The 12,822-nt window shown below is 49.9% G+C and overlaps 1 protein-coding gene across 1 annotated transcript in view; it reads left to right on the top strand.

Annotated features, from left to right (window-relative positions):
* Positions 1-436: 436 nt before the first annotated feature.
* Positions 437-12,822, top strand: part of LOC309685552 (E3 ubiquitin-protein ligase TRIM36-like) — a gene marked incomplete at both ends in the record, with an annotated part of 38,981 nt that continues 26,595 nt past the window's right edge. Inside the window, one exon of the mRNA XM_082501299.1 lies at positions 437-451. Within this exon, the coding sequence (XP_082357425.1) occupies positions 437-451 (15 nt within the window). The remainder of the gene's footprint in view (positions 452-12,822) is intronic.

The raw sequence follows: 12,822 nt of genomic DNA, 5'->3' as shown, positions 1-12,822 counted from the left end.
TCTCCAGATATGATCCTGGGCCAGCAAGAGCAGTCCGTGGAGTTTGATGAGTGCACGTGGGCGAAAGTTCAAGAAGTGCTTTTGAAGAAGCATCACCATCAGAATGAGAAGAAAAGAAACGACCTTCTCCCTATCGTCCACTCGTTTGCTGACATGAGCAAGAAGCAGTTCGACGTGCATCCCCTCGACAAGCCAGGTGAGGGTTCCTGCAGGGTTTGGTACCTGGTGAGGGTTTCTGCCGGCTTTGGCACCAGGTGAAGGTTTCTGCAGGGCTTTGGCCCCATGAGACTTCTCCTGGCAAAGGAGAAGCGTCCCAATTGCTCCTTGCCCGTCTTTCTGAGTGTCTTTCTTTCTCCTCCCAGCCCAAACACTCACTCCTCATCCATCTCCCACCACTGCAGAAGCTAAAAATGGGGTGAATCATAACACCAACGTGATGGATCTAAGCAAGGTGAGTCACTCGTAGCTTTCTTACACCTTTAGGGCCAGATTTACTCTTGCAAACTTGGCTGCAGAGTGTTCTGCAGAGTGCTGTGGGCTTTGCTTTTGGGGTAATGGCCTGAAAATCCCTTGTCGTGCCCAGGCGGAGCTGCGCTTCATGAAGAAAATTCCCACCGGGGCTGAAGCGTCCAACGTGCTTGTAGGAGAGCTGGATTTCCTTTGCCAGCCCATCGTGGCATTTGTCCGCCTGAGCCTGGCTGTCCTCCTCTCGGGCATGACGGAAGTTCCCATCCCAACGAGGTCTGAATGAGAAGCGCAAAGTTTTTATTTAAAAAAAAAGAACACCACAACAAAACACCAAATTGCACGCATCAGTTGGGCGTCCCAGGGGAACACAGCCAGTGGGAGCAAGCACGTTTCTCCCACCCACATCTCCGTGCTTTCATTCCTCCCTTCCCTGCTGGAGCTTTTAAACCCATTGGTCAATTTTAATGAAAGTTGGCCCAAAACTCAAATTTGCATTTGGTTTTGATGCGTTTCAAATTCATCACCGGAGCCAGTGAGCCTACACGTCCCCCCTGGAGCCACGCTCTGGGCTGGGAGCTCCCAGGGATTTCCTTGGGTGCCCTTTGAGTGAGGCCATGTTCTTCTCTCTCATTTTGGTTTTCTTGCCTAGGTTCCTGTTTGTTTTGCTTGGACCAGGAGGAAAAGCCCATCAGTACCATGAAATCGGCAGGTCCATGGCTACTATCATGACAGATGAGGTGTGACGAGATAAGAGATATCTCCGGGTCATTTTGGGGGCTTTCTTCACCTCTCCCTGTCTCTGTAGTAGTGAGGAAGAGGGTTTGTTGTCCCTCTTAGCTGCCTGCAGGAGGCTAAAATCCCACCTGGGCTGCAGCCTGCGCCTCATCCTTCTCCCCAGGGTCCCCAGCACGCTGTCCCCAGTGGTGGCATTGCCAGGGCCAGTGAAACTTCTCCTCTTGAAGCAGAAGGCTGTGGGGTGCCATGGGGGACGGGAGCCTGGTGGAGATGGTTACAAATACTGTGATGCACAGATTTTTCCTTTGGGGGGAATTTTTCCTGCCATTTCCAACAGGCGATTTGCGGAAAATGACCTTGCATTTAGCCAAGAGCTTATTGCACTGGTTAGGACATCCGAGATGGGTCATCCTCTCACCTGGTTGTCTCCTACGGCAGGTCTTCCACGACGTTGCCTATAAAGCCAAGAACCGGGCTGACCTGGTGGCTGGCATAGATGAGTTTCTGGATCAGGTCATGGTTTTGCCGCCAGGAGAGTGGGATCCCTCCATCCGAATTGAGCCCCCGAAAAACGTCCCTTCGCAGGTGGGTGCTGCGGCAGAAGGAGGCACGATGGGGACGGGCAGGAGGGCAGCACGGCTGGGGGTGCTGCTCAGGGGCCCAAATTTACAGGTCACATACCCAGCCCAAAAAGCAAAACAAGCCAGTGGCTTAAAAGACATATCTGTATCTTATTTCCATTTTACCAGGAAAAAAGGAAGGTGCCAGAAGCTCTCGATGACAGTGCTCCTCACAGCAAGCCGGAGAAACACAGCGGTCCTGAACTGGAGCGGACAGGAAGGTGTGAACTGCAATAGTTTGGTGGGGTGTTTTTCTGTTTGCCCCTAAAATCTGAGTGCGCACCTCCCTTCTAGCAGAGTTTTGGGGTGAAGTGGGTCAGTGAAGGGGCTCCAGGTTACCAGCTTGGTCCCTTGGGCTGGGTGGGTGGGAGATTTGGGCAGCTGGGCTCAGCCGCAGCGTGGTTGCACACAGGTTTTCTTGCTTTGGGGTGGAAGCAGATGTGTAAGTACCTCCAGGTAGAGCTCTGCTGCTTCTCAAAGTGAGGGACTGTTGCAATAAGAGGGGACGGGCTCTCAGGTTTGGTCTCTTTTTCTTTTTGTTGGAGGATGGACAGTGGGGTGGATTGAGAACTGGCTGACAGATAGAGCTCAGAGGGTTGTGGTTAGTGGTGCAGTCTAGTTGGAGGTCAGTAACAAGTGGTGTCCCTCAGGGGTCAGTACTGGGTCCAGTCCTGTTCAATATATTCATCGATGATCTGGATGAAGGGATAGAGTGTACCATCGGCAAGTTTGCTGATGACACTAAACTGGGAGGAGTGGCTGACAGGCCAGAAGGCTGTGCCGCTTCACAGCGTGACCTGGACAGGCTGGAGAGTTGGGCAGGGAGGAACCTAATGAAATTCAACAAGGGTGAATGTAGGGTACTGTATCTGGGGAGGAATAACCCCACGCATCAGTACAGGTTGGGGGCTGACTCTCTCCTGGAGAGCAGCTCTGTGGAAAGGGACCTGGGAGTCCAGGTGGACAACAGGATGACCATGAGCCAGCAATGTGCCCTGGTGGCCAAGAGGGCCAATGGCATCCTGGGGTGCATCAAAAAGAGTGTGGCCATCAGGTGGAGGGAGGTCATCCTCCCCCTCTACTCTGCCCTGGTGAGGCCGCATCTGGAGTACTGCGTCCAGTTCTGGGCTCCCCAGTTCAAGAAAGACAGGGATCTGCTGGAGAGGGTCCAGCAAAGGGCTATGAAGATGATTAGGGGATTAGAACATCTTTCATATGAGGAAAGGCTGAGGAACTTGGGTCTCTTTAGTGTAGAGAAAAGAAGACTGAGGGGGGATCTTATTAATGCTTTCAAATACTTAAAGGGAGGATGCCCGAGGGATGGGAGGAGTCTTTTCAGCGGTGCCCATTGATAGGATGAGGGGTAATGGGCACAAGCTTGAACATAGGAAGTTCCATCTTAACATGAAGAGGAACTTCTTCACTTTGAGGGTAGTGGAGCACTGGAACAGGCTGCCCAGAGAGGTTGTGGAGTGTCCCACTCTGGAGATGTTCAAAACCCGCCTGGATGCTGTCCTGTGCAACCTGTTGTAGGTGACCCTGCTCTGGCAGGGGGTTGGACTAGATGATCTCCAGAGGTCCCTTCCAACCCTGACTATTCTGTGATTCTGTGTTTTTTTTGTATGCCTCAGTTTCTACTGGGGCTAAAATGGGAGAAGGAGACTTCTTTTTAGCAATGGAAGTTACTCTGTGCTTGCGATTGTCCTTCCTCAGCCAAGAAAACTTAACGTGGTCTTCCACGAAAATGGTTTAATTTTTTTCCTTCCTCCAGGCTCTTTGGAGGTTTGATCCGGGATGTGAAGCGAAAAGCCCCCTGGTTCTGGAGTGACTTTCGGGATGGTCTGAGCCTTCAGTGTCTGGCGTCCTTCCTCTTCCTCTACTGTGCCTGCATGTCCCCCGTCATCAATCACCTTTGGGGGACTGCTGGGGGAGGCGACCAACAGCCACATAGTGAGCACCTCTCTCTGTTGGGTGGCACGAGGGAGGACAACACTCATGCAAAAGTCCTTGCTGCAGTGAATTTGCACTTGTGGTTTTCCCTCTAATGATTTAATTACTCGCTGCTGCCTCTCTTCCCTGGACAGAGTGCCATGGAGTCGCTGCTGGGCGCATCCATGACCGGCGTGGTGTATTTCCTCTTTGCTGGCCAACCTCTCGCCATCCTCGGCAGCACCGGCCCCGTCCTCGTGTTCGAGAAGATCCTCTACAAATTCTGCAAGTAAGGCTGGCTGCTGCGGCCAGGTGCTGCGAGCGCCTTCAGAAGAAGGCAGGGATGGAGAAAAGATGTTTTTGTTAGTGGTAGTTGGTAGATTTAAGTTGTCTTCTGTGTCACAGACATCACGCGCTGCTGCTTTAGTATGTGACGGTGCAGGAGCCCTCGGTCTCTGAAGGATGGATGGGTGGTTCAGGGTTTTTAGAGTTAAAGTGAAAGAGCAGGAGGAGGAGAAACCACAAGGATATGGATGCCCGAGATGGGCTGCACAGGGAAGATGAGACAAATGACTCTGGTTTGGGAATGAGGGAAGATTTGCTTTCCTCTCAGTACAAACTCGGGCACTTTTTTGCATGTTTTTTGCTGGAAGTGGAAATATATTTTACCCACATATCCAAACAGTTCTCTGGTCAAATGTTTTGATGATTTTTGAAAAAGCAGGAGCTTTTCAGGCAAAATGGATATTTTCCATGACAGTCTTTTTGTTGTGGCAACTGTGATGGGAGATTAACCTCTCTTATTGCAATTAAATTTATTATGAAGCCCCAACTTGCTGGCAGCAGGTAACTGGGTGCAAACCCAGCCGGTTTCGCTGTTAGGGCATCGGGGTGATGTGGGAGAACACCACCTTCCACAACAGGGACCTGACCTCAATTAGCCTCCGAGGCATTAACACAAGGTAATTGTTAAAGAATGATAATTAAATAATTGGCCTCTCCTCCTGCGGGCCCACACCCTGCGCCGCAGCCCCGAGGCTGTCTGTCGTAGGACGTGGAAACTGCATTTACCATCCGCAGCCTTGACACGCTCCTGAATTGCTGCCGACTTTCCCCAAAGGAAGGCACGGCTCGGAGCCTCTTGCTGCCCTTTCCACCCTGCGTTTTCTTTTGCTTTCCCAGGGACTACGCACTCTTCTACCTCTCTCTACGGCGTGCATTGGGCTGTGGACCGCCTTCTTCTGCATGGTGCTGGTGGCCACTGACGCTAGCTCTTTGGTGTGCTACATCACCCGCTTCACCGAAGAAGCCTTCGCCTCCCTCATCTGCATCATCTTCATCTATGAGGCTCTGGAGAAGCTGAGTCACCTGCGAGAGGCCTACCCTGTGCACACGCACAGCAAGCTGGACTTCCTCACCATCTCCTAGTGGGTTTCTTCCTCCTAAAGTGCCGCTGCCCCTTGGCAGGAGCTCAGGGCTGCACCTCCATCGCCTTCCCCTCACCTCTGTCTTGGCTTCTCTCCTCCCAGCTGTAAGTGTGAGGCACCGACCCATCCCAGCAACGAAACCCTGCAGTTCTGGGAGAGCAACAAGATCAATGTGTCTGGCATCACCTGGGAGAACCTCACGGTGACTGTAAGTGCCCCGAGTCACTGCTTCCTCGTGCCGCGGCCGTGGCGTCCAGGGGCACTGGCCTGGTGCAAAGCTCAGAGCCCTTCAGGTGATGATGGGCTTCCAACTGTGCCAGTGCTGCTCTGAAAAGTCGTTATTTCAGTCTAAGGTGTGGGTTTAACCCCCTTGGGCCTGGGAAGGAGAGTCCACCTCATCCCTGACATGGTGGGCAATAACTGTTATCCTCAGGACAGCGGTTCTGTCTGGGAGCAAGGTTCAGTGGGTGCTTTGGTTATTGGAGAAGTTGGAGGACTTCAGTTCATGCTTGAAGGCCATAATTAGCTTCCTTAATTGGTTCCTAGTAACTCCAGGCCTTGCTTTCTTACTCAGCGCTGTCTGAAGGTACGTGCATAAACTTGCATGTCTGAGCAGCTCCTTGGGCCATTGTTGCTGGAAGCAGCGCTCAGGCACAGGGTGGGACGCTCTTATGGACATCTTCACCCCCCTTGGCTGTGTCCTGTGAGCCCGCCCCCTGTGAGCCCGCCCCTGGGAAGGGACAATTTGTCTCTTCTCCTTTCCTGTCACTGTTGTCTTAGCCCTCCTTCCCCGTTCCCTCTTTCACTCTCCCCAAGAGTTTCCAGTGTTTCCTTCCCCTCTGGTGTCTTCTTCAGCCACGGTTACCTGCCGTTCAAGCGGAGGATGTGCCATAGGTCTGTGGTACGGTGTCCCATCACATCTCCTGTCTCCGCTGTCGTGGAGAGTTTCATGGACCTGCCTGTGGACACGATGGCCCCTACACACCTGAAGTCCTCTTCTGGTGCTGCATCCTCTTCTTCTCCACCTTTGTCCTGTCGAGCTTATTGAAGAAGTTTAAAACCAGCCGTTACTTCCCAACCAGAGTAGGTAGAAGACAGTGGCCAGCAGCAGTCTCCACACTCATTTCCCAAAATGGCTTTCCCGGAGCACTAAGCAGTGTTTGCCACCGCTTGGTCAAACTGGGAAATGTTGACCTTGAAGGCCAAACTTGCATGTCCCTCACTCATTTCCAGGAGTACAAAACGATCGTAGCGTTTCCCACCTGCCTCGCAACCTGTTCTGGAGCGGTTTTTTGCCCAGGCAGTGGGAAATCAGGTCTTCCAAAGTTGGTTGGTTGTTGTTTTTTTGTTTGTGTTTTTTTTTCACCTGGTGTGCCCAAGGGGAAAGTTGATTCAAATGAGGAGCTGCCATAGAAAAAGACACAAAAGACACTGTTTCTTCCTTTTGAGGAGTAAATGATGCCTCAGTGCCTTATTCCCATTGTAGCTGTGAGTGCAGCTGTAGTGGCAGACATCTGTTTCCTTATTTTTTAATATTTATTGGCTTTTATTAAACTTTTTTTATTCTCTGACACCAGATCTCACAGGGACAAACACAGCAACAGTATCTAACCGAGGGATTTGCTGCATGTCCTCAGAGTGGTGGGAATTTGTTAACCAGCCTTAATGCTGCTGATGTCTTTAACTTTTCCATCTCACGGTATGGCCCCGTTTGTGCTGTCCCTTTCAGCTCTGCTTTCTTGCCCCAGGTACGGTCCGCAGTAAGTGACTTTGGTGTCTTCCTCACCATTGTCATCATGGTGCTCATTGACTTCCTGGTTGGGATCCCGTCACCGAAGCTCCATGTCCCCCACATGTTCAAGGTAATGGGGTGTTTTGGTGTGGAGCTGCTTTCAGCTCTTGGGGATGCCACAGGGTGATGCTGGGACAGGACAGGGCTGAGTCTGAGGATGCTGGTGGTGTTACCATCTCCTCTTCCACCTCCGAGTGCATCGTTTCCTTCTGGAAAGAAGAAGCCAGCCCCAAAACTTGATACCTACAGAAGCATCTATAGGTGCTTGCGACGAGGACACTGGCACTGCTGAACCCCGTAGGAGAGGGTGACATGAAGGCAGGGCCAGGAGATGAGGCACCACAGCAATGGAGGGGAAAATCAAAGCCAGTGAAGTGGCTGGGCTGGGAGTTGATCCTGATGTGTGGTTTGGCTTTGTTGCAGCCTACCAGAGACGACCGCGGGGCCAGAGACGACCATAGGGCCCAACCCTTGGTGGACGGGTGTTGGCACGCCCATCCCAGCTCTGCTCTGCACCATCTTGATATTCATGGACCAGCAGATCACGGCTGTCATTGTCAACAGGAAGGAGCACAAGCTGAAGGTAAGAGGCTGCAAGAGCTGACCCCCATCCCCACCCCACTCTGGGCTGCAGGTGTGGGGAGAAGCTCCTATGCCAAGTGCTTTGTGAAGGCGTTGGCTTGGGACAAGGTCAGGCTGTGTGACAGGATGCTCTGCTGGATTAGTGATGTCACAGGGAGCAAACGAGGGGACTTCAGATGAGCAGTCTTTTGGAGGAACAAATTAATTTTCGAGCACTATAGAAGCGTGTTTTTGTTTCAAAACGCCAGCAGGAGCTGGGGGAAGGAATCGTTTTGACGCGCTGCCAGGGATAACTCGGGGTCACGCCTTGCTTGCCAGTGGTAGAACTTTATTTATGAATGAAAATAGTCTTTTTTGTTTTTCTTTTTTTTTTTTTTTTGAGAAGTAGCTATTGTACAAACCTCCCAAATCCACTTGGTCTGAACTCCTGCCAGATTTTCATGCAAGGTGCTTGGGCCGAGGTGAAGGAAAAGCATTTGCTCCCTGCGCTCCAGTTTTACATTGGAGTTTTTGGGGAATTTTTGTTTGTTTGTTTGTTTGTTTTATGATAATTATTTTTCTTGTTTCGGCTCTGCCATCAGCCTGGAAGCTGCAAAAGGCAGAAACGGCGCCTTCTCCTCCCCTGGCTGTTAAATTAATATAAGGCAGCGCTTCAGATCAAACCCCTCCAATCCGCCGGGTGGTGGCGGGAGCGGCCAGGCGAGACCTGGGGCTCTGTGTCCCCGGGCTGCCCCTCCGCTGTCCCTCCGCTTTCCTTCCTTTTCCCTCCCTGGCTCTCTCTCTGTGGTGTTTTTTCCTCCTCCCCTCTCCTCACAAAGCCGCGTCTCTCTCGCAGGGTGGGATGAGCCCGGAGGCAAGTGGGAAGGTGCCTTTTCCTCCTTTTTCCTGCCCCTTTGCAGGAAGAAGCTGTTGAGCAGAGATGGTTCTCGTGCTCTCTTCCCATCTCGGGGGGGCCGTTGGGCTGCGGCGTGGGGCTGCAGAGCCCGGGAGGAGAGGACAACCCCGAAGAAAAGGTCCCCTTGCCGCCCTCCACCAGCAGCGGTGGGATGGGTGCAGGGACCCTCCTGCCATCGGCTTATCCCGTCCCCTGCGGGAGCCTTTTTCTGCAGCAAACCGACCCAAACCGACAACGGCACGTTGGTGCTTCTTGCTAAATGGGGACGGGGGAGAAAACCAAATCTATCAGTTTGCTCTGTAAGGATGGAAGCAGCGCATCCCCAAACAGGGCCAAAATCAGGCGGCTTTTACAGGATGGGGTTTTGCAAAGCTGCTGGTGCCAGTGCCCCATGGTGACGGTCAGAGGGGGAAGAAACTGGTTGAGCCCTTAAAAAGAGGAAAAGAAAAAGGCTCGGAGGAAGGGAAAGGTGCAGTGCTGGGGTTTCCTTGCTGCTGTTCCTCCGGGATGCCCATGCGCGTCCCCTCCACGCTGCCCTCCGGGCAGGACCGTGCTCGCTGCTCCGGCTCTGCCTCCCTGGAGGGGAAAGGTCCCGGCGCAGGAGAGTCCCCATCTCTCCCCCCTTCCCAAAAGAAACTTTAATTACCGGAGAGGTACATTATTACGCCGGTGACCCACAGTGGCTGTGGGGCTGGGGGGCTGTGGTACCAGCCCTATTGCTGCCCTACCCTTAAAATGGAATTATACACTTCTAATATAGGACAATTTGGTTTTCTTTTTTCCATTTTGTTTTCCTCCCTGTAAAAGGAGGGAGCGGGGCTGAGCTTCACTCCCTCCTGGCAGGGACCGGGAGAAATGAGAAAATCAGGATCTAATTTCTCATTTTTCAAAAAGTCTCCATCTGACTTTCAGAAGCTTGAGACACTGGCGTTTTTATAATTTCAGTATGTTATACAGCAGAAGGCCAACACTTTTGTTAGATTCATGAAAAAGTTAAGAGCCCCTGGGAGATAGCCTCCCAGCCTGCAGTTCCTAGACACATCCAGGCTTACTACAACTGTAATTGAGAGCTGGAAATCTTTTTGCTGCTTTATCCACTGCACTTTGGCTTGTGCTCAGTAGCACTCCAGTGTCATATGCAAATCTATAGCCTGGGATGAGCCAGTGACTTGGAATCCACCATGACGCAAGCTACAGCAAAGACACACAGATATGCACAGTGAACATTGTACCTCTGAGTGGCTGCCAAACCTAGTATGCTAAGGGAATTAAGGCAGAATCTTACTATTGACAACTAAGCATTGCTTCAATCTTGCAAATGATGCTTTTTTTTCTCTTTTTCAACCTTCTTGCTTTAACTGACATATCTTGATATCTGTAGAAACCCGATTTCTTTCCCAGAAAGAAAGAAAATAGGACTCTGGACAATTAGAACATCTTCCTACTAATAGTAGAGGATGAACAGGACAACCTGCTTACACTATATCCTTCAAGCCACTTCCCACTGCTTAGGTTCATCTTGTATACTAATTGAGACCAGGCTCGCTCTTAATTTATTTTTTAAAAAGCCATCTCCTTATACAAAACATGTATTAAGCAAGAGTCTGCAATTTACCTTGGGCTGGTCACATCATGGGTATTATGGAACAACTTCTGTATCTTGTTGCTAGAAACAACTCCCACTTTCACCAGGTAGGAATAGGCTTCCACGTGAAAAGCCCAGAAGTGCTTCCCTTTGGCAATCCCAGTGTCGCCAATGATGTAATCCAGGGTTGTGTAGCATCCGGCCTGCATGCGCTCAGACCCCAGCAGTAGAGGAAATCCAGCCCTACTTTCCACAGAGGTTCTTCCTGGGTTCAGCAGGAGATGTTCACTGTTGTACCCGCATTTGTCATCAAAAAGAAAACTGAGAACTGAAAAACAGCATCCCAAAAAATTTTCTCTTAGTTAAGTATTTCTGTGCTTATAAACTATATTTTAAGTCATGCTGGCACTAGAATTCCTCGCTTTTAAAGGCTACCAGGAACATTACGCAAGCTAACACAGTCTCAGTATGCTACCTACTTAACCTGTTTGTTAACAGTGCTTTTAAACATTTATACAACCGGTAACAGTGTAGTAGAAGTCTGGGAGCTACTGGAAACCACCTACAGCTCTTAACACCACCAGCAGCTCGTGGACATAAGAAAACCCAATACCTGGGGCTGGAGGCGTACGCAAGATAACTTCTCGGCTCCAAGGGCTAGAGATGGATCCTTTATATCCTCGAACTCTGAAGGCATAGCTGCTGTCGTCATCGAGATCAGATATGACTTTGCTCTTGCTGCAAACTTCGATCTCCTGCCACGTTGTACTCTCCTCTTCTCTATGAAGCTTATGATACTCAAGAACATAGATATCAGCTGAGTCTGTCTTCCCAGGGCATTCCCAACTGATCAGAGCTTTGTTGTACATTTTGCTCTGCTCTTCATTGATTTCTGGTATTTCTAGACCTGGAATGACAGAGATTCAGGAGAAAAAAACCTCAAATGTAGATACATGTTGTTTTAGAATTAAACACAGAAGCCCTTTGTTGAGTGGCTACAGCACTGGGGGGACAGTGGGGGGGGGAAATCTGACTCAGTCAAAGAGTGCAGATGAGGATGGGTCTGTTCATGCACTTAAATCCTTTCTGGTTTTACTTTGAAAGTTGTATTTATTTTTGCTGGCAACTAAAAAACCATATAAAAACCTATTCTTTTCTGTCATGCAATCACGACAAAAAGCTGCTAGGAAGACCTAGTATTACTTAACTACAATATTTTGGAAGCCAATGTAAACTGGTTCTGAATGCCATGGCATCTTAGCTTCTTTATCAAAGCTGAAGCTAGCATTGCTGCCAGGTAATGCCTTGTGAATCACAGAGGCAGAAGGGACAATGCAAGTCACAAGATTGAGTTCTGCAACTGCAGCCCTGCACAAGTTTTGCCTCTTTCCAGAGAAGCCCTTAAAGCTGTAACTCAAGAAAGACGTGATGCTCTCATAATTTACCATTGGAATGGAAGGACAAGTCACCAAGGATCTCTTCTTGCTTGGCTATGTCCATCACAAAGTCCTCGAAAGTAGTTTCAGCTGCTGGCTTGAAGCTCTTCAGAGATTCAGTAGCTTTTTGGATTCTGAAAGCACAGAAGCAGAGGGATGGCAGAAGAGGGAAAAAGGAATTCACATGGGTGCATTCCTTAAAGCAAAACCGCTAGGTTTTGCTTTAAAAAAAGTTCTCTTTTCAGGTACTTACTCATGTGTCCCAGAAACTTGTCTCTCTAGACAGAATTAAAATGCAAAATTTAAAGGCCTTTTGTACATCAGTGTAAAGATAACTAACAGGGAATCTTTTGGTTGGCAGAGCATTTTAACAATTTGGGGCATTACATTCAAAGAACAAAATAGGTGTGAAGCGCTAATGGAGCACAACTATTCAGATCAAAGAGTTTAAAGCCAGAAGAGACCTGTTAGATTAACTTGCAAATACCCGATGCAATCTCTGAGCAAAGGACTGTATCAGTGAGCTGAATGGGTTACCCTTCCACTGCAGTCCTACTGAAGAAGGCTAGGCGTTGGCGCAGGACAGAGCCCCTCCTCTGGGCTGTTTTTTAACGCACACTGTAATATAGGAATTTCTACTGAATGGTACCGGGACCGCCTCTGAGGCTCTGCAACACAAAGTACTTGCATTCAGTACTTTCCTAGCAGGTGTCCAAAGAATAGGACTGACCAGACATCCCTGGAACAGTACCTGTACCTTAAACGGAAGATAATTAATAAGATACCTGACATGAAGTTGTTTTGCTGTTTGAACAAAACAAGATGGATCGGTTTCTTTAAGCAGTTCTTGAGCAAGTCCTACAAGGCCATTATTTCCCAGGAGCCCTTGAGATTCTTCTGCTTGTGTTTGCAATTTTTCCAGCCTTAAATTCTTAGAAGCTTCAATTGCCCTAAGAGCTGCGGATTTCTTCTCTTCCAGGACATGAGATAATTTCTCAAAACTCTGAGATGCTTCTTCTTTCGCTCTTTCACTGTTGCACTAGGAGGGAACAAAAGACATTTTAGACGGATCCCACAGCACAGAGTACCCCTCTACCGGAAAAAGAAGAGTATAAAACCAGGGACTTTCGGGAAGCGGGTGCGAGCCGTCGGCGGAGTGAGACTCCCGGGCCGCCCAGTGCTGTTTTGCTTGCTGCCGCTTGCTAATAAATACTTCAGTCTTAATTGGCTCCGTCTCCTTGCATCAATTTGTGGGACTAACCCATAACAAACCTGAAATTAATTACAGCTTGTTGGGAGTGTCGAGATGCTCGGTGGGGGCTCGGGGGTGGGTGGTGGGGGGAGAAGCGGTGC

Source organism: Vanellus vanellus (genome assembly GCF_965231255.1).
Source record: "Vanellus vanellus genome assembly, contig: HAP1_SCAFFOLD_47, whole genome shotgun sequence".
Lineage (NCBI taxonomy): Eukaryota > Metazoa > Chordata > Aves > Charadriiformes > Charadriidae > Vanellus > Vanellus vanellus.
Note: the sequence above shows the minus strand (reverse complement) of the source record. Positions and strands in the feature narration are given on the sequence as shown.